Genomic DNA, 21,157 nt, shown 5'->3' on the forward strand with positions numbered 1-21,157 from the left:
ATTGTATTGGAATGTTGGTGTATTCCAGTTGAATTTTTGTTTTGGGGTTATTTCAATTGAATTTAATTCATTTCATTGAATTAAACTATAATTTCAAGTTAGATTATTCAGTTCTATCACATTTATGTTTAACGTACTGGCAAGTGCAATTTGAATTTCGATTGTTGAATCAATTTGATCAATTGGGGTTTTTTGGTTTGTTGTTTTTAAACCAACTGATTGAAAATGATGGACTGATGTGAAATGGATTTAAATGTGATTCAATTGAAATTTGGAGAATGTTATGTTAAATCACATTTGAGTTGAGTCTATCTCAATACTAATGTGAATTTGGATGAATTGTATTCACCCATCCGTTTTCTCCCGCGTTTAAATGTAATTTATGAAATTGTGGCTGGAATTGAGATTTCAAAACAAATTTTGATTTAAAACGAATGTAAATTGAATTGATTTCAATGACACTCTTAATTTTGGGAGGAGGATCACTTGCCGTCATATTTCAATTGAATTTAACGAACTAAATTCCATGTAAATGCAATTTCACGTCATCGAATTGAACCCAATTTTCAATGATTGAACGTCACAGAGTGTGTGAGACTTTGAGTGTAGCAAAGGCGCAGGGAGATAAAAGCCGCGTTAACGGTCAACCTTTGCCGTGGCAGGAGGCCATCGGCCAGCAGGCCAAAGCCATGCGCTCTCAGGTGAAGAAGAGCACGGTGCGAGAGAAGGTCAAGCTGACGCAGCACGTCCTCCAAAAGCTGCGATTCCTGGCAGATGAGGTAAGACGCGTGACCGTTACACAAAGGACACTTTGTTACGCTGGAGCCCAGACAAAATGACCATTCGAAGACGCCCCAAAAAAAGAACTCATTTTTTCACCAAAATCAACTCACTCCAAATTTGAATCTTATTGAGGTACCATGCATATTTTACCATTCAATTCAAAGTGCCTTACATAAAACATTAAAAGCATTCCGTAAAGAGAAAAAAGCAAGTCATATTTAAATCAGCTAAAATAATTTGATTAAAATGATTAAAAGCGAGCATCGGTCTTGAGAGTTAAGGAGAGATTCATGAGAATGCCGCCGTAAAGAATCAGGATTTTAAATGAACTGACACATAATAAGCAAATGCTGCTTCATTTACACAATCGACCACCCGAGGGGTCTGGATGCTTCATCTGAAACGGAAACTTTATTTCACTGGACCCCCGGACCCGTAGTCAAGGTGGAAGGATTTGGGAACAGTTCCAAACGGCAGTCCGGCTTCTGCCAACAACAACAAATTGTAAAGGAAAAAGCCTGCTAGAACAGCTGTAGTGGATTTGGGGCTAATCAGAGGCACTCACACTTGATATCCGAGTATAAGTAGAATGAAAAAGAATCTGGTTAATGTAGTGGAGCAAGAGTCCACATTTGCGTCCCAACGTTTGGTGTTGCGAGTTACGTTCCGGAGACGGCAATTGAGGGTGCGATGCGTCCCGGCAGCCTCAACACAGCGTCCCGGACGTTTTCATTTGGATGATCAGCAACGGCAAGCGCATCGCGTACGCTCGCGTTCCCTCCAAGGACATCTTGTACTCCGGCATGGACGAGGAGCGGGGGAAGGACTGCGGCAAAGTCAAAACCATCTTCCTGCGGGTGCGCTACGCACACACACACACACGCACACACACCTACACACCTACATTGTTTTCATAAATAATTGTTTCATGATTAATTGAATGTATAGTCTAATATTTAATATGATGTATTATTACATTCTTTTACCACTGCATTGTTTTTACAATTTTTAAAAAAATTTATATTTGCTTCATTCCTTTTTGGTTTTTTTTGTTGGTCCTCTTCAAGATCCCGGGTAAGCGCGGTTTTGGCCCCGCGGGCTGGACCGTGCAGTCTAAGATTGAGATTTACTTGTGGTTGGGTCTGAACCGCCAACGTAAGGACTACCTGTGCGGACTTCCCAACGGATTCGAGGAGAATCGGCTCTCCAAAGGGCCCGGCGTGGCCCTCTCGCCGCCCTTCAGCCTCACATACATGAGTACGACGCCTCCGCGTTTTTTCTCCACATTTTCTCATGCGACAGCCTCATTTTCATTGAATCATTGTTTTCCATTGTTTTCCATTAAAGACTGCAGCAAGCGTGTGGAGCAGGGTGGCATGGCCACTTTAGAGCGCCTCGTCACGGCATTATTAGCGTTGCAATTGCCATAAAAAAATCTTTGTTTGCTTTTGAATTCTGAAAAAATGTGAATAAGCGCCGGTGTAGAATTAAGAAAAACGATGGAGGGGCTGAGGCGAATAACACTGGTTAGGTTGAAAAAAAAAAAAAAAAGCTGTGAGTAGTAGTTCGTAGAAGCAGGATTTGATTTTTCCCTTTTTTGAAGTCAGTTGACCGCTAGATGGCACTGAATTCGACACATTGGAACAACTGCCTCTGTGGCGTGTCAAATTTATTAGACATTCAATTGTCGCTTTTTCAAGGACTTTAAATAAAAATAAAAAGTTTATTTCTCAGGGCATTGAATGGATGGCAACTGGACCGCTCTCTTTCAAGACATTTTGCCTCTCATCCGAAAAGGCTTCAATAAGCCCGACAAAGAAATGAGCAGGATGAATGAGAATATCACAAATACAACACCATTTTTCAAATAGAATGTTACACTATGTCAAGTTTATTTGTGTGTGTGTGTGTGTGTACAGTGAAGCAAATCTTCCAGCTGAGGGTGCACATGTATCAAGCTCGCAGCCTCTTTGCTGCCGACAGCACCGGGCTCTCGGATCCCTTTGCGCGCGTCTTCTTCTCCACGCAAAGCCAAGTCACTGAGGTGAGCATGTATCCAAATGAGACGGCGAATTCCGTGACACCAACGGTGTCACCAACCTTTTCGAAGCAAAGAGCGACTTTTTGGCTGCTGATTTGTGCGAAGAGCTATACCGGTTTGATACACACTTCTGAAATCGCAAATTTGCCGAGCTTACGTGTAATCATGTTATCATTATTATACCACGTTATTCTTAGGGCTGAGGAAAAAATCGGCTAACTGCTCAGTCCATCGCCAAAATTGATTGTCAAAACAATTCTGCCTTGAAACGAGAGGCGGGGTGATTAGCCAAGTAATTGACGATAGGCTAATCAACATCTAAAAAGATCACTAGTTAGTGGTAGCCCTATTTCTAAATGACATTCATTTATGAGAAGACTCTGATCATGATCATTATTTCTCACAATAATTAGGAAAGGCGCCAGACAGCGCCCCCATTGTACTTAGATGAAAAAGAGAAACATAAGGGGAGAGAAAAAAAATTCATGTCCCTAAGTATGTTCCTATAAGGGGGGGGGCACAGTATGGGTTTGGAAAAAACAAACCAACAAACAGACAAAAAAAGCCTCTTTAACCCTGCAAGAAAATGCGTGTCCTGTCACTGCTGAGCCATTTTTCGAGCAAGCCCGCAGGCTCCTCGTGTGGTCCTTGGGGGCGACTACCTTGGTGACCCCAGCTGTAAGAATTTGCATTTGACCTCCCTTACGATCAAAGTCAGCCAACGTCCTCACTCGACACAATGATTCAGTCGTAATGTGTTGCACAGAAGCTAAGTACAAATTCTACCCGAATAAATGTTTCAAAACAACAAGTTGGAGCGGATGAAATTTGAACTGTGCTAAAACGACTGTAGTCGGTTTGCAAAATAGTTTCGGCCACTGTGCCGATTTGATTGAGCGATTCTGGATGTTTGGCACAGGTGCTGCCGGAGACGCTGTGCCCGACGTGGGATCAGCTGCTGCTCTTTGACAACGTGGAATTGTTTGGCGAGGCCAGCGAGCTGCGAGACGACCCTCCCATTATCGTCATCGAGCTCTACGATCAAGACACGGTGGTGAGACTTGCTCTTTTGCTTTCATGACTTCGAAAGATCCGAGTCACCCGGAAGGCACATTTACAGACACTTCATGAGGTACGCACCCGCGAGATTTGACAGCTTCAATGACATGAGAACTCCCCCCCCCTCCCCCAACTGCTCGGAATACATCGAGACTAGATTTGAATCTAGTCGAACTGTACGTCATCATTGCTTGAATTTTGCCGCGTTGTTGAGCTACGCTCGAATCGCGGCTTCGAATGCTTTGACCCTCCTTTGTAGCCCAACAATTGATGAAATATTTTTCTGTCATTTTTGCCGGGCAGGCGTCACTTTCATTTTCCTTTCGGCTTTTGGTTTATCGTTTTGATTTGAATTTCTTTTGTAGGTATTTATTTTTCTTTTGAATTTGATTTCAATTGCCTTTTACAAAAATCACAAATATTGATTTGGGATTCAATTTAGTTGTACTTTGTTTTTGTGTTGTATTAAATATGTATTGTATGATATATAGGGATGGGCGAGTAGCGATAGCGGCCTTATTTCAAGGTACCAGTACTCGGCTGTTTTCTCATCAGGAACTAGAAATGAGAATAATAGAAATTTGCCATTAATTTCATGCAATTTGAAGGAAAATTGCTATATTGGGATATATAAGTCTTTCTTTAAAATGATCGTGGTCATTGGTCATTGATTTATGGGGAAAATATTATGTATCAAAAGTACTAGGGGTATCGGTACTTGCTATCGGTATCAGTGACTACTCAAAAATTGAGTACTAGTACCGGTACTGGTCTTGAAAAAAAGTGGCATCGAAAATCCCTAAATAAATATTTAGTCGGTTTTGATTTTATTGAAATTGTTTTTGGAAGTTGTTTTTATAAAATGAAACTAAAAAGAAAAATTCAATAGAAAGTAAAAAGAAAAATTCAATCAAATGTAAAAAAGAAATATATTTGATTTAAAAATCACACAAAGTAATGAAATGGAAAAATTACAATAAAAGTTTAAAATGAATGAAAAGAATGTTCTTCTGCTCAGATGCACAAGTCTACCCAATGAAGTGTCACGTAGCAGTTAACTGTTCAACGTGTTGAGCTTTTTTCGATGTTGTGGCGATGACGTCATGTTTGCACTTGTTTTGCATCACTGTAGCCAAGCATTTGCATTTTGCTGATTGCTGCTTTTCACGTTTGCTTTCCGACAATGACGCGATTGTTTGGGACGACCCTTTTGGATAAGTAGAGTGTGAGACGTCTTGATGTCGTGACACTGAATTCAACGTGTCGTTTGACAAAAGGCATGCAAGAGGAATAAGAAGCACACCGAGTGACAAAGCAGTCCTGGACTCACTTGTGCCTGTTGCATTCCTTTGAGGGAATTTTGTGTTGTTGTTGTTGTTGTTGTTGTTGTTGTTTTCCCCTGTATGTTGACCAAAGAGAGTCCTTATAACCACTAACTGCAAGAGAGGTCATCACACCCATTAAGGCGAAACAATGTGTTGGCAGCCGTTTAACTGTTTTGCAGTTCACTGGTTATTTTTTTAACCTGCTCCCCCACCCCCTTGATGTTGGAAATAATCACAAAATGGCAGCTTCAAACCAAAACGGCTGACTGCCTGTGTCCTTCCAATCATGACTTTTTTATGAGTTTACTGGTGGTAGACATGTCTTCCAAATTTGAGGTAGCTATCTTAATCTGGGTTCAGAATTTTGAAATAATATCTATTGTGGTGCATTATTGCTCGGTGCGTCTTTTCAGGGGTGGCTTCTTCTTTTTTGCCTCAATCATTGTTATTGAAGTCTTTGACTGGTTCTGCCAGGGTAAAGCCGACTTCATGGGCAGAACTTTCGCCAAGCCAGTGGTGAAGATGGCCGAGGAGCACTACGGACCTCCGCGCTTCCCGCCTCAGCTGGAGTACTACCAGATTTACCGAGGGAACGGCATGGCCGGAGAGATGCTGGCCGCCTTCGAGCTGCTGCAGGTCAGACAGCAACTGAATGCCACCCCAAATCTGCTCACGTAACTGACCTTTGTTCCCAGGCAAGAAATGTCACAACAACAAAGCGTGTTCTCATCACAATTTCCGCAGATTTTGTGCAAAAAGTATGCATTGTACAAGTCATTGCACATTTTCTCACTGTAGAATGAAAACAAAATACTAATAAAAAACATTAACATCATATCAAAAAATAGTATGGCAAAAGTGGATCGTTTTTTTTCTTGTTTTTAAACACGTTTTTATAATTAAATGGAATAATATTTCCTGCCCCTAACTGCAAAAAATACAAATACAAATAAAAATGTAATCTTTGGGGATTGGCATTTCCACTGCAGTATGTCTGCCATGTTTCAAAGTGGATTTTTTTAAAAATTGTTTTGCTTGTTGCTTGTCAAATTTCACAGAGCTTATTTCTAACTCTGCTACAGACCAGTGGAAAAATTGCCTGCAAAAGTGGCAAAAATACATCTGGCATTTTCTAATTTCTCCCCCAAAATATTGTAGGAGGGCCATGTTCTTTTCTTGTTTTTATTATATATTTGTATACATTTTTATGGGAAGCAATTTCTTAGAGATAAAGATACAATCCAAGCTGGTACTTTTCTTCTTAATTGTTTAAAAAATGTTTTGAATTGTTTTGAGCCTTTTTTGACTGTTTTTTCTTTTTGTCAGATTGGCCCTAACGGCAAAGCTGACCTCCCGCCCATTGACGGTCCTGCAGATACGGAGCGTGGCCCGCTGCTTCCCGTTCCCATGGGAATCAGACCTGTTCTCAGCAAGTACAGAATTGAGGTATGCCAAATTAGTAAATGGACATATTTGCGGGCGTTTGATTGGAACTTAGGGAATTGATGTCGTCCATTCAGGCAGCTGCTCTTGTGCTCTTTCTAATAAATGAAGTCGGGTACCGATTTGTAAGCTATTATGACTATTTTCATCAGGGGCGTCTGCTCGTTTTTTCTCTATGAGTGGCAGGATTTGGTGATTTTGGTCCCTCATGTTATTGACTGCGTGACTGTATTGTGACTGGTTTCCCTGTGCTCCTCCAGGTCTTATTCTGGGGATTGAGGGACCTGAAGAGGGTCAACCTGGCTCAGGTGGACCGGCCCCGCGTGGACGTGGAATGCGCCGGGAAGGGCGTCCAGTCGGCCCTCATCCCCAACTACAAGAAGAACCCCAACTTCAGCACGCTTGTCAAGTGCTTTGAAGTCGTACGTTCTTGGCCTGCAGCGTTCAAAATGTTGGGACATAGCATGTTAGCGAGGGAGCGATTCGAGATAGATAGCTGAAGAAAGACATTCCAAATATTACAAGAAGAAAAAAAAATCCGACTTTTCTGAGATTAAAGTCGTAAATCTGAGTCATACTCTTTTGAGATGAATGTTAAAATGGCAAGAGAATAGTCATAAATCTACATGAAATACTCGTAACGTTAGAGAATAACATTGAAATGTTAAGAGAATAAAGTCATACATCCACATTCAAAGGTATCAGTTACAGAGAATAACGTTGAAATGTTAAGATCATAAAGTCACAAATCTGTTCAAGTCAATTTTCCGAGAGCCGTGTTCAGTAGTGATGAGAATAGTCATCAAGCAACGTTAAAAAATGTCATTTGTCTCGTGTCGTTTTGGAGATATTTGGGGGGGAGGAAGTTGGAAAATTACGAGAATCAAGTCACAAATAAAAAGTCAAACATTTTGGAGAAAACCGTTGAAATGTTCTGCGAATGAAGTCAAGAAATCAGTGCTTCAAAAAGTCATTATTTTCTGCAACTAAGGTTGAACTATGAAAGAATAAAGCCATAAATCAAGCTACCGGTATGAGCCAAACATAGGAAGACTCTGGTCTATAAAAGTGTGACCCTGCATAATGTGCATGCAAAGTATTGCACATTGAAAGTCCTACTTTACCAATTGAGTACAAATTGGCGGGTATAAATAATGGATAACAACGTAAACCCTACCAAGCGTGATCATCTCGTGCTGTGTAATCCCCGTTTTGTGTCTGCCAGGATTTGCCAGAGAACGAGCTGCTTCACCCGCCTCTCAACATCCGCGTGGTGGACTGCAGGGCGTTTGGCCGCTACACCCTGGTGGGCTCCAACGCCGTCACCAGCCTCAGGAAGTTCATCTACAGGCCCTCCGACAAGCGGGCCAACAACTGGTCCGCCGCAGGTACGTTTGGAGCCAGCCAGCCAACACAGATGCATGGGATTGCTCCCATTCCCGGACAAGTCATATTGAGCGGCCACTTGTTGCTAGGCAGATTTCATACTGCTCCGTCATCATTGCCCCAGAGACGGATGCAATATTTGCATCTTTGCGAGTCACGCCCGCTTGGCTGTTTGGCAGCCAATTGAAGGAGTCCGACAATTTCTGTTTTTGCGTTAACTGTTAAATCCTGCTCTGTATTTACGTAGTATGAATACAGCTGATATAATAAATGGCACCGTCTTTGTCTTTCAGAGGAAATCATCGTGGTCAACATGCAACCTGAGCCCAATTTTAAGAAGGTGGACACAGTGGTCAAATTAGATTCGGTAAGTTTACACTTTTGTTTGACCTTATTTTTTTACTTTTTGTGAAAAAATAACTTGACATCTTAAAGTCTTCATTTTCTGAGTACAATGTTGAAATGTTTAGAGACCTCGTCATAAATCTACAGTGTATTAAAATTGGCGTCATTTTTCAGACAGCGGCGTTAAACTGTTCAAAGAATAAAGTCCTACATCTGCGTTAAAAAGTCACAGTTTTCCAAGAAGGTTTGAATATTGCAATAATATTCATCAATCAGCGTCAAAGGTCTTCATATTCAGTTGAAATAGTATGGGAATTAAGTCAATGTGAATAAGTCATTTTGGAGAACAATGTTGAAGAGCATTAAGTCAAAAGAAATGTGGTGGTAAAAAGTCATCATGTTCCAAGAATTGCATTCAAATGAATCAAAGCTATCAAAAGCCAATCGTGTGAAGGCGCTGTAATATCATGTTGAATCATGGATAATGTCCTGTGTTTTTTTGTAGTGCTCCGACGCCGTGGTGAAGGTTGAGGTAAGTCAAGTGCTGCCCTTGCGTTATGGTTTGTACGTTAAATATGTAAACGCATGCGTGTAAAATGCAAGTAACTGTTGAACGAATGCGTTCCCGGCACAAAAGGATGACGACAAGGATGCGAAAGGGAGAAAGAAGAAGAGGAAGAAGGGCGACGAGATGGAAGATGACGGCCTGGACGAGAGCATGCTGGACTGGTGGTCCAAGTATTTTGCCTCCATTGAAACCCTGGCGGAGGTAGCACATGATTTCAGATGGATTCTTTGTTGGACACGAGTGCCATTTCAGGCCTTTATTCAGTCTTGATTCGTCTTAGGCGCTAAAGGCTCAAGAGGGGGCGCTGTCGGGTCCAGAAGACAAAGAGGACGCAGAGCTGCTGGCAGATGGTGGAGGTACAAAGAAGTCGAATTCATTCAAACCTACTCCAGTAGACAGTCAAAAGCAGCATTAGGTTTTGTTTTGTTCTTTTTAACTCTACTCCTCCTATTTGGATGAGAGGCAGCAGCTTTTCTCACTTCTACGTGTCATGAAGTGAACATTATTGGACCGCAAACAATTGTTGAGAGCATCTGAAAAAATAGGTCCAATAATTCAAAGTTGTAACTACGAGAATAAAGTTGCAATATTTCAAGAATAAAGCCATCAGTCAACATTTAAAAAAAAAATCTTCATCTTATGAGACTAAAGTTGAGTCTGGTAAAGCAACCGCAATATTAGTGGTCAAATGTTACAAGGACAACATTTTAAATCTGAAGAATTAAGATGGAATATTATGAGAATACGGTTGTATAATGAATATGTAAAAAGATGCAAGATGTAACTCTGCCTTCCTTGTTTCAGTAGCGAGCGGGCCTTTGCCACACTCCCACAATGCATCCAATGTGTGTCGCGATGCTGACATGAACCCGAATCTCACGCATGTGGGCCAACTTTTGTTTGCGCCCTTAACGCGCAACCGTATGCCGCCATGAAAGTTGTCAGTTTGCAAAATTGGGACACGCTTCGTTTTGGGGAATGCAGTTGAACCTCCAAATAGGATCCCAAAATAATTGTAGTAGGAGTCCTGAAAAAAACCAAACCCAGAGTACAATTCACAATGGTGAGACAGAGCTTTGCAATTTGTTGTCAAGCTCAAAAGCAAGACACTGTGCACTGTGTGCAGAGACAACGGCACTTGACAATGATGTCGTCATCCGCATCAAGATGGAGTCCTGCATTTGCCACATGTCGACCAAGATTATTCACATAAATGCTCAATAAAAGTGGACCTAACACAGAACCCTGCAGAGCAGAACATCCTGTCCAATACACTGTGACTGATTGCTACCCTTAACAGGGCACACCAAAAAATGACCCAGGCCTGAACTGAAAGTGGAAATCTGCCATTTTCGTTTGGAAGCAGCCATTTTGGGTGAATTGCAGGCCTTGAGCAACTCTTACTAGGGAGCTGGACCCTAATCGGAAGCACATATCACAGATGGGCGACACTAAACGGTCAAAACGCTTTTTTGTCGTTGCCATCGAACGTGCGTGTCAAAGTTTGCTGATCGTTTGGAGGATTTGCCATGAGAAAAATATCGCGGCCTCGACTTTGGGGGTTCCTCTGTGAGCATTCCAAACCAAGCGGCTACAGTCAATTGGTCAACGGTCGCCGACAACTTTCATGCTGGAATTCATGTCACGGGTGCTGTGCTCCCTTTTTCCCTCTCCCTTTCTCCTCATTCACTCTTCACGCCGAACTCAGACATCAAACCTGACGACTCTCCTGTAAAAGGCAGCAGGAGGGCCAAAGGCAAGAAGGACAAGAAGAAGGCCACCGTCGACCCGGCCGAGAAGAAAAAGCCAAAGCTGGACGAGCTCAAAGTAGGAACCGCAGACGCAGCGCCGTCTGACGAAACTCTTTTTTGTTTGTTTGTTTGTTTGTTTGAAGTCTTCTTGCATTTGTCTCCCAAGGTGTATCCCAAAGAGCTGGAGAGCGAGTTTGACAACTTTGAGGACTGGCTGCACAGTTTCAACCTGTTCAGGGGAAAAGGCGGCGACGACGACAACCAGAACGGCTCGGACGAAGACAGGATTGTTGGCAAATTCAAAGTAAGCTCGTTTGGAAACAACTTCTTCTCTTTGTGACAACATCTTCAACTGGACAAAAAAAGAGAGCCGGCACATCGTTTCTGTAACTGCTCATTCACGATTACCTACTAGTGCTGAACATCATTGTTAGTTTAAAACGGGGCCTTTATATTATGACACAAAAAGCAATCAGGAGTTGAGCTGCAAAAGAGAGTTTTATGAGCGGAAGGCTGCAATATTGCCAGAAAAAGCAGACGTAATGATGAAAAGAAAGACATAACGTGGAAAATATTTCAATATTACGCAAACAAACTTTAGCAAATTGAAAAAGATGTACTTTGTGGAAATGTTGTCATGTGACATTATAATAATGTCTGTGAAATCAGTCAACTAATCCTGAGAATAAAGCCCGAAAGGAATGTGGCAAAAGTGGCAATTTCACAATCATCAAGTCAAACTTTTACGGAAGTAGTGAAAAAAGTTGTAATTGCAAGAACAAAGTGTCAGTATTCCAAGAATGAATTGGTGCAGACACAATCAAGCACAAGTTGCGTCTCTTGGTTCCTTCTTAGTTGGAATACTTTGAGTCTGATCAAAATCGCAGCAAATTGTTCAGATTTTTGGGGGTTTGTATTTTGTGAAAGGGCTCGCTGTGCATGTACAAAGTGTCGGACGAGCTGCCCCCAGACTTGGACTCCAGCATGGGCATGTTCCAGAATATCCCGCACAACGATCCCATCAACGTCCTGGTGCGGGTTTACATCATCAGGGTAAGGCGGCAACCACACTAATTGTTAGCGCTAGCATGCTGACGCAGCGCCACACAGTGCGTGTCCGCCGCACAGTTCCGAGGTTCACGGTTTGAATCTCGCTTGGGTGACCACTCTTGTTTGGGTCGCTGAATACTCCAAATTGTCAACAGGTGTGAATGCGGGTCACTTTTTAGAGTGGCTTTGTTATTTTTTATTTGTATTATTTTTATACGACTATTTGACCTTCCGTCAGTAAGACCGAAAAAACAAAAATTCAACATAAACCTCGGTGGGTGGCTACAGAGCAAATAAATTTTTTTTAAAAAAACTCTCTGGTGGCAGGCGACCGATCTTCACCCGGCGGACATCAACGGCAAAGCCGATCCATACATCGCCATCAAACTGGGCAAGAATGAAGTGAAGGATAAGGAGAACTACATCTCCAAGCAGCTCAATCCGCTCTTTGGAAAGTAAGGACAAAAGCCGTGTGACGTGCAAACCACCCTTCTTGTGTGGCTCACTCTTTGGTCGGGCAAGGTCCTTCGACATGGAGGCCACGTTCCCCATGGACTCCACCCTCACCGTGTCCATCTACGACTGGGACCTGGTGGGCACCGACGACCTGATCGGCGAGACCAAGCTGGACCTGGAGAACCGCTTCTACAGCAAGCACAGGGCCACCTGCGGCGTCACCGCCAGCTACGCCACGTAAGCCGCGCCGCCACGGCCACAAGCAATTGACGGCATACGCACTTACCGTTTTGCCAGAGTCGCGCCACTCTTCCATACGGGCAGACGGCGCGGCTGCGCGTCAGCGCCGTATCCTGATTTTCGTGCCAACGCAAGCCTCCATGCGCTTGTTTGGAGATGCGGTTCATCTCCCTGCGCCGCGCTGAGCGTTCCGCAGTATGGAGGGTGTTTCCTTTGACATGCCCCCAGTACACCTGACAATTTGGTGGCTGAAAGTAGACTGCACTTTATGCCTGCTACAACCGCATCTAACCATTGGCACAGTATTTTGCTTCATTTGATGAAGGTGCGGGCAGGTGCCTTCTGAAATCCGCAGATTCATTCAATTCATTGAATGCATTATTCTTATTATCATCTAATTGGATTTTCTTCAAAGTCAACCCACTGGCCATGCCAAAGAAAAAATACCAAAGCTGAGTCTAGCCCGCCCCTGCGTAGATTCACACCGTGCCTCGCGCCAGACGTAACATACAGTCCGGAGTGTTTGTGCTCCGTAGGCACGGTTACAACATCTGGAGGGACCCCATGAAGCCCAGCCACATCCTGGCCAAGCTGTGCAAGGACGGCAAAGTGGACGGGCCTCACTACGGGCCGGGCGGGCGGGTCAAAGTGGACAACCGCGTCTTCATGGCGTCCACCGAGATCGAGGATGAAAACGGTGAGGCTTCCTCTTTTTTTGCCGAGGAAATGCTGAAGACCAAGAAACGTCGTTGCGCTCAGGTCTGAAGAAGCAGACCAACGAGCACCTGGCGCTGACCGCGCTCAAGCACTGGGAGGAAATACCGCGGGCCGGCTGCAAGTTGGTGCCGGAGCACGTCGAGACCAGGCCGCTCCTGCATCCGGACAAACCGGGAATTGAACAAGTAAGCCATCGCTCATCTCACATCGTGAACAGTTTTCGGCGCCTTTTGCTCATCGATGACCGTTGCGCTCAATTTGCATCCTCAGGGCAGAATTGAGATGTGGGTGGACATGTTCCCCAAGGACATGACGCCACCTGGTCCCGCCCTGGACATTGCACCCAGGAAACCAAAGAAGTACGGAACAAGCGGACTTACCTTTATTTTGTAATACTCACCCGGCAGTCATTTAGCTGATTTTTTATTTATTTTTTACTCCAAATTGATTAATTCAGGTTAGTTCTCTTTCATTCAGTTACCGCATTAAATGTCAGATTAATTTACGGTAAATCTTCAAATGAATTCTACATTTACATCTTGATTTTCTCATTAGTTGTATTGTATTATAAATACAAAAAGATACCATTTCAAATCGTTCCATTTAAGGTGTCTTCATTTCGTTTCTTTACTCATTGTTTAAATCATTATAATTCAAGTATAAATCATTTTGAAAAGGGGACTACTGCATCTATACAGCATGTATACTGTCACTCCAATGAGTGTACCTGACTTGTCTTCGAAAAGGCTTTGTCAATGCATCTTGAGGCGTCCATTGAAGTCATTTTGGTTCCGCTTCAGGTTTGAGCTGCGGGTCATCATTTGGAACACGGATGAAGTGGTCCTGGAGGACGACGACATCTTCACCGGAGAGAAATCCAGCGACATATTCGTCAGAGGGTAAAACTACCACTGAGCACCGTGGGGTTTTTTTAGGGGGGGGAGGAGTATTGACTTGTTTTCCTCGTGTCCAGCTGGCTCAAAGGGCAGCAGGAGGACAAGCAGGACACGGACGTCCACTACCACTCCATCACCGGCGAGGGCAACTTCAACTGGCGCTTCATCTACCCCTTCGACTACCTGATGGCCGAGGAGAAGATCGTCATCTCCAAGAAGGAGTCCATGTTCGCCTGGGACGAGACCGAGTACAAGATCCCGGCGCGCCTCAACCTGCAAGTGTGGGACGCCGACCACTTCTCTGCCGACGACTTCCTCGGTAATCTCTGCTCAACTGTCTTCTTCTTCCGCGATGAACCAAAAATGGGAAACTATGAAAAAACAAATGGCTTAAAGAAAGGAAAGTTACCAAAGAAACACGAGTTACTACTTCTTTGTTTGAAATGAATGCAGTCTATTTCAAAGGATTCTTTATCTTGAGTTGGGCGGATTGAATATGGAAGGAAAGAAGGGAGGGAGGCAAAAGAAAGGAAGAAATGACAGAAAGGAAGGAAGGCACTAACAAAAGGTTGGAAAGAAGGACCCAAACATAGAAAGGATGGAACCAAGGACGGAAGAAAGCAAAGAGAAGGGACAAAAGGGAGGACATATTAAGACAGGCTAGAGAGAGAAGTAAGGAGAGTAAGAGTGAAATTTAAAAAAAGAGGAGGGAAGTAAGGATGAAAGGAAAGAAAAAAGACTGATGGAAGGAATAAAGGCGTTATAACCTTTGTATTGTGTTGGGGTCAAAATTGACGCATTTTTCAAATCAATTCTGGGGTCAATTTGAACCCAACACAATACAATTGCCGGAGGAAGGAAGTAGGAGAAAGAGCGAGAGGTCGACAAAAGAAGGACGGGATGACAGAAGGTTGACAGAAGGAAGAGAGAGTGGTGAAGTCCAAGAGCCACAATTGCAAAGGAGTCTTGACCTTTAGTTGGGTCCCTCCTGCGGTTAACCTCCGCCGACCTTTGTCTGCCTCCCCTCGAGCCGTTTGCCATCCCGGGCCCGCAACACGTTCAACCCATGCTAACAGGTGCGATCGAGCTGGACCTGAACCGTTTCCCGCGCGGCGCCAAGACGGCCAAGCAGTGCACCCTGCAGATGGTGACCAACGAGGCCGACATGCCCACCGTGTCCATCTTCAAGCAGAAGAGGATCAAAGGATGGTGGCCTTTTGTGGCCCGCAACGAGGACGACGAGTTTGAACTCACGGTAGGTTCACAGCTGCCGCTGCCAACAAAGCGGGTGTGGATCGCATCATCTCGGTCCTCTGACTCAAGTCGGTCAAACAAAATCATCTGATTCTGCGGCCTTCGTGTGAGTCACCATATTGAGCCGATTCAACGGAACCATCCAGGTCCGCCGCGATTGAGGTGTTTGCAACTCGGCCGATTCGGCCGCGTTACCAGTAAATTCTGGGAGCCAAATCCTCGGATTCTGCCGTGTTCCTCCCAGTCTGTTAACTCGAGTCATTCACCCGATTCCCCTGAAGCATCCAAATCTGCTGTCTTTCCAGTGACTCCGCTAACTGGAGTCAGTGGACCAAATCATCCGAGTCAGCGGTATTCCCGTTGAGGCCGCTGACCTGAATTCAGAAACCAACTCACCTGAGTCGGCATGGTTTCTATTGATCTGCCGACTGCAATTGCTGAACCCGAATCATCGGAGCGCACGGTGTTTCCATTGATTCCGCGAATGCGAGTCAGTGTCCCAAATCGATAGATTGCGGGGCGTTTCCAGTGATTCTTGATCGGATTCATCTCAATCGTTCATCTCAGTCAACAGATTCAAATGAATCATCTGAGTCTGCAATGTTTCTATGAGTCTGTGTACGCGAGGGCCCATTTCAACGGAATCATCCGACTCTGCGCTTTGTCGCGTCAAATCACCCGAGCCTGAGATTTTTCTTCTGGTGAATAAGTTCACTCGAGTCAGTGAGTCCTCAGTGTTTTAGTCTGCTAACATGAGCCTGAATCATTGGCTCGTCCAAGTCTGTGCGTGTTTGCAATTTTTCTCACATGAGCCATGTTTGTATTTGTCTTTCCAGGGCAAAGTGGAGGCAGAGCTTCACCTTCTGACCGGCGAAGAGGCGGAGAAATGCCCGGCCGGCGAAGGACGCAACGAGCCCGAGCCTCTGGAGAAGCCCAAGTACGAAGGAGCTTCTCTTTTGTCACCAAGCAACCTGTTGTGGTCTCGCCTCACTGTAAATAGACAACTCAAATGGTCTACGGCACAGGTTTCAAACTCTGGTCTTCGAGGGCTGCGTACCCGCGTGTTTTACATGTTTCCCTCCTCCCGCGCACCTGATTCAAATGCTCAGGACCATTCTCCGGCTTCTTCCTTGCTCTACAATGAAATCAACAGCATAAACAGTACAAATAACGAGAGTCTGCCATCAAATCATAATGAGTCCAATTTTGTGTCGCATAACAAAAGCACGAGAACATATTCAAGGAATCGTTCTCGGAATCGTAGGCATACCATTTGGCAGAGGTGGGCATTTTACTCAGGTTTGCCAATCCGTCAACCGTCAGCTGCCTGGCTACACGTAGTCTTTCGTCATCCGTCTATTTTCAAGCCGAAACAAACTGGAACTGTCTGTCGGTCAGTCCAAGTCCGTCATGTTATTTTAACCGCTCTTCCGTCAGTAAACATTGTCAAACCAGAAAAAAAAAAAGGCCATCCATCTATCAAGCCATCCCTTATCTGAACGGATTTGATTCCAATGGTTAACGGAGTGCACTATGTGCATCATAATAATGTGTCGGCTTATCTGCCCAAACAGCTATTCAGTCCCTTTTTTTTCCGTTTCCTGTCAGCAAAACGGACAAACGAACCGGTCCGTTGGTCAGACGGAATGCCCGCCTCTGCCATTTTGGCCGCAACAAAGAGTTCACTTTGTTAGGAATTGGTTAGGAACTGATCGGACCTGGTTAGGATTCTTTTTACTGTCTGTTTGGTGGAGGCTAACGGCCGGCCGGCTGGCCATCCGCTTTGTCTTGCATTGTTGGTATGATGCTGATATGGTGTATAATATGCGTGAATAATACCTATAATACGATTGGTATGGTATACCGGTTCGATATGATGGTTATGGTGTGATAGGATACAAACGCAATATTCAGTATGATACGACACCATGCGGTATGCTGTCCCTAATCATCTACACGGCGGGGCCAAAATATAAGAAGCGCCGCTCAGGTACACTTCAATGCCGATAATACGATACGCTACAAGGTGCAATGGAGTTGGTCAAAATGTGATATGAGACAATGCGATGTGTGTTTTCTGTTCCCGCAGCCGTCCCGACACCAGCCTTCTGTGGTTCCTCACTCCCTTCAAAGCCGTTAAACACTTGGTGTGCACGCAGTACAAGTGGCTGGCCATCAAGATTGTCACGGCCCTCCTGACGCTGGCCCTGCTGGCCATTTTCCTCTATAGCATGCCGGGTTACATGGTCAAGAAAATGCTGGGAGCCTGACAACCTCGAGAAAAAAAACAAAAACAAAAAAACAAAGGTTCCGGCAGTTTTCACTTCTAACCCGCTGGCCGCTAGCTGCCTCTTTCACCCCTCCTCCCTCCCTCCTTCTTCACCCCTTCGTGATTATGTCCCCGGCGTTCTAAACATGACGGAAAGGAGTCAGTAACACGAGATACTATCATGCCATACAATATGGTATGATATCAAATGATGTCTTTTATATGACACCTTAAATACAGTACATTACGGTATGATTCAACACTGAAAATATGGTTTGCTACAGTATAGTGCGATATGATATGATACAATACAATTTGATAAGGCATGATGCAATACGATATAAAACACAATTGAAAGAAGCGAGTCCCCCGAGGAAACTCTAGTATAAGCTCAGACGGGGATGGGATTCAAACCCACGCTTGAAGAGCACAACGGATGAGTAGGCCATCGCCTTAACCTCTCGTCCTTTTACTGTCCGTTTGGCAAGGGCTATGGCCGACTTGTCACGTGGGATGTTGGAACGTTTTGCTAATGTGTGCTGAGTTGTAATCGATACAAGACATGATAGGTATAATACGCCGTGATATTTTTGGTACGATACAGTTGTCGTGACACAAGACGATACGATGCTATCTGACACGAGTTGCTAAACTGCACTATGATGTAATCTACGATACAATACCGTACGTGACGATATTTCCCGTACCTGTTAAAATTATACAAGAATTTAAAGCTAAACCTCGACGAGGATGGGATTTGAACCCATGCGTGCAGAGCACAACGGATTAGCAGTCCGTCGCCTTAACCTCTCGGCCACCTCGTCCTGTACAATGGTGCCATGTGCGGCTAAAACAAGCCATGCGACGAAAATTGACCACGCTAAAATTGCCGTGCCACAAGACGATGCGATGCTGCACGACATGAGGCGCTACAGGATGTGACGTTATGACGTGTACTGTACATGTTAGTATTCGAAAACATGCGTCCAGAGCACTGCTTTAGCAATCCAGCACCTTAACCTCTTTGCCACCTCGTCCTGTACAATGGTGCCATGTGCGGCTAAAACAAGCCATGCGACGAAAATTGACCACGCTAAAATTGCCGTGCCACAAGACGATGCGATGCTACACGACATGAGGCGCTACAGGATGTGACGTTATGACGTATACTGTACATGTTAGTATTCGAAAACATGCGTCCAGAGCACAGTGCTTTAGCAATCCAGCACCTTAACCTCTTTGCCACCTCATCATCCCTACAATGTTTTGATCATACGTTATCTACGGTGTAGAATAAGCCACACAACATTTAGTACGTATAATATGCTCCCATACTTTTGATATGATACAATTGTGATGTGACGTCATGATATTTACTGTCAATGTTAATATTAGATGACAATTTCAAGCTAAACAACGACGAGGATGGGATTTGAACCCATGCGTGCAGAGCACAACGGATTAGCAGTCCGTCGCCTTAACCACTCGGCCACCTCGTCCTGTAAAACGGAGCAATGTGCGGCTAAAACAAGCCATACGATAAAAATTGACCACGCTAAAATTTCCGTGCCACAAGACGATGCGATGCTGCACGACATGAGGCGCTACAGGCTGTGACGTTATCGCGTATACTGTACATGCTAGTATTCGAAAACATGCGTCCAGAGCACAGTGCTTTAGCAATCCAGCACCTTAACCTCTTCGCCACCTCATCATCCCTACAATGTTTTGATCATACGTTATCTACGGTGTAGAATAAGCCACACATCTAGTACAATACAATTGTGATGTCATGATATTTACTGTTGACGTTAATATTAGACGACAATTTGAAGCTAAACAACGACGAGGATGGGATTTGAACCCATGCGTGCAGAGCACAACGGATTAGCAGTCCGTCGCCTTAACCACTCGGCCACCTCGTCCTGTAAAATGGCGCAATGTGCGGCTGAAACAAGCCATACGACAAAAATTGACCACGCAAAAATTTCCGTGCCACAAGACGATGCGATGCTGCACGACATGAGGCGCTACAGGCTGTGACGTTATCACGTATACTGTACATGCTAGTATTCGAAAACATGCGTCCAGAGCACAGTGCTTTAGCAATCCAGCACCTTAACCTCTTTGCCACCTCATCATCCCTACAATGTTTTGATCATACGTTATCTACGGTGTAGAATAAGCCACACATCTAGTACAATACAATTGTGATGTGATGTCATGATATTTACTGTTGACGTTAATATTAGATGACAATTTGAAGCTAAACAACGACGAGGATGGGATTTGAACCCATGCGTGCAGAGCACAACGGATTAGCAGTCCATCGCCTTAACCACTCGGCCACCTCGTCTTGTATGAGGTCTGGCTGATACCCGCACAAGTTCTAATACGCTACAATACAATATTGAAATGTATAGTTAAGATATGTTGTGATCAAAGACAGAGAAGAAATGCCACGAGTAGTACCGTATGATATGCTATGCCAACTGTATTTAGTACAATGCGATTATTACACTGCCTTGCCTTAACCTTGTCTTATGGTTCAATGGAGTTTGTAAGGCCCGGTATACGCGTGTGTCCGCAGCCGACCGGACATCGCGCTCCTGTGGTTCCTGATCCCGCTAAAGGCAGCCAAGCACCTGGTGTGCGACCAATACCGCTGGCTCACCATCAAGATCGTCTGCGCTCTGCTGCTTGTGGCCATCTTGGCGCTCTTCCTCTACAACATGCCTGGTTACATGGTGAAGAAAATGTTAGGAGCTTGACTTCATCCTTATTAGAACAATTGTTGAGTTGCTGTTTTGTTTTTTTTAATGTTTTTCTCTGAGCGAGCAAAAATCGGTTAGTTGTAGACATTTTGACAAGACTTGCGTTGCTTTGAAATGTGGTGTTCTGTCATGTGCTGCATCTTTCAAGTGTTTGGCTTGGGCGCAAAATGGATATTTTACCACTTAAACTGTGTTTTTCTCATGTTGTTTGTATGGGACAGGATCAAGCTGGACTGCTTATTGTATGATATTTAAAATTTGTGAATAAATTCAAGATGCTTAAAAGAGTGCGTTTGTTATTAAAACGCTACGATTTGTCCCAGCAAAACGTTGGCCGGCATAAAGGGCAAATTCTTGAAAATGATGTTAGTATTCATTCTTTATTTTGTCATTGAGTCCCTCGTCCTTTGTGGGCGTCATTGTCGTCCAAAGCGTAGTGCGCTAGTGCTCATGGCCTCAACATTGCAGTGGTAGTGCAAATCCTCACTTTGCTGTCACGCTACCGGCCGTCTATATGTCTCTATTCACGGAATAAACATAAAAAATAAACCAAGCTTTGAATAACTTTAAGCATCACTGTCACCTACTGTAGTGGATGTGTAATTACACTTCCGTATAGCAAAAATTAGCACCCCATTTTTATTTTCCATTTAAAGGACTGTTTTAATCCATTTTCATTTCTTTTTCTTCCGCCCGACCCGTATCCTTGTATCCCTCTTTCCCTCTTCCACTCTCTTTCATACAATTAAGTTTGCCTCACTTTGTCAACAATCCTCCCTTCTTCCCTTTCATGCTCTGCT

General features: G+C 44.2%; 1 protein-coding gene and 4 non-coding genes across 6 annotated transcripts in view; 1 reads left to right on the plus strand and 4 right to left on the minus strand.

The window, feature by feature from the left end:
- otofb (otoferlin b) overlaps positions 1-20,583 on the plus strand; it is a 33,276-nt gene extending 12,693 nt beyond the window's left edge. The window contains exons 20-46 of one of the 2 annotated variants that reach the window (XM_086049267.1): positions 663-779; positions 1,488-1,640; positions 1,851-2,040; positions 2,703-2,827; positions 3,744-3,878; positions 5,683-5,844; positions 6,535-6,654; positions 6,912-7,073; positions 7,877-8,039; positions 8,331-8,404; positions 8,888-8,914; positions 9,020-9,151; positions 9,231-9,306; positions 10,659-10,777; positions 10,868-11,005; positions 11,629-11,754; positions 12,079-12,206; positions 12,274-12,444; positions 12,984-13,144; positions 13,207-13,349; positions 13,435-13,523; positions 13,965-14,063; positions 14,138-14,379; positions 15,137-15,315; positions 16,151-16,251; positions 17,404-17,621; positions 20,174-20,308. In XM_086049267.1, the coding sequence (XP_085905393.1) occupies positions 663-779; positions 1,488-1,640; positions 1,851-2,040; positions 2,703-2,827; positions 3,744-3,878; positions 5,683-5,844; positions 6,535-6,654; positions 6,912-7,073; positions 7,877-8,039; positions 8,331-8,404; positions 8,888-8,914; positions 9,020-9,151; positions 9,231-9,306; positions 10,659-10,777; positions 10,868-11,005; positions 11,629-11,754; positions 12,079-12,206; positions 12,274-12,444; positions 12,984-13,144; positions 13,207-13,349; positions 13,435-13,523; positions 13,965-14,063; positions 14,138-14,379; positions 15,137-15,315; positions 16,151-16,251; positions 17,404-17,584 (3,513 nt within the window). In that variant the 3' untranslated portion in view covers positions 17,585-17,621; positions 20,174-20,308. Of the gene's footprint in view, positions 1-662; positions 780-1,487; positions 1,641-1,850; positions 2,041-2,702; positions 2,828-3,743; positions 3,879-5,682; positions 5,845-6,534; positions 6,655-6,911; positions 7,074-7,876; positions 8,040-8,330; positions 8,405-8,887; positions 8,915-9,019; positions 9,152-9,230; positions 9,307-10,658; positions 10,778-10,867; positions 11,006-11,628; positions 11,755-12,078; positions 12,207-12,273; positions 12,445-12,983; positions 13,145-13,206; positions 13,350-13,434; positions 13,524-13,964; positions 14,064-14,137; positions 14,380-15,136; positions 15,316-16,150; positions 16,252-17,403; positions 17,622-20,173 lie in introns of both variants that reach the window. The other variant, XM_086049268.1, reaches the window with a different exon arrangement.
- On the minus strand, positions 18,326-18,407 carry trnas-gcu (transfer RNA serine (anticodon GCU)). The gene has a single exon. It is a non-coding gene; the product is annotated as a tRNA-Ser (tRNA).
- Positions 19,001-19,082, minus strand: trnas-gcu (transfer RNA serine (anticodon GCU)). Its single transcript has one exon. It is a non-coding gene; the product is annotated as a tRNA-Ser (tRNA).
- On the minus strand, positions 19,427-19,508 carry trnas-gcu (transfer RNA serine (anticodon GCU)). The gene has a single exon. It is a non-coding gene; the product is annotated as a tRNA-Ser (tRNA).
- trnas-gcu (transfer RNA serine (anticodon GCU)) lies at positions 19,858-19,939 on the minus strand. Its single transcript has one exon. It is a non-coding gene; the product is annotated as a tRNA-Ser (tRNA).
- Positions 20,584-21,157: the final 574 nt, after the last annotated feature.

The sequence above is a fragment of the Filicampus tigris genome, chromosome 13 (genome assembly GCF_054856515.1).
Source record: "Filicampus tigris isolate MCC_2025a chromosome 13, RoL_Ftig_1.0, whole genome shotgun sequence".
Taxonomy (NCBI): Eukaryota; Metazoa; Chordata; class Actinopteri; order Syngnathiformes; family Syngnathidae; genus Filicampus; species Filicampus tigris.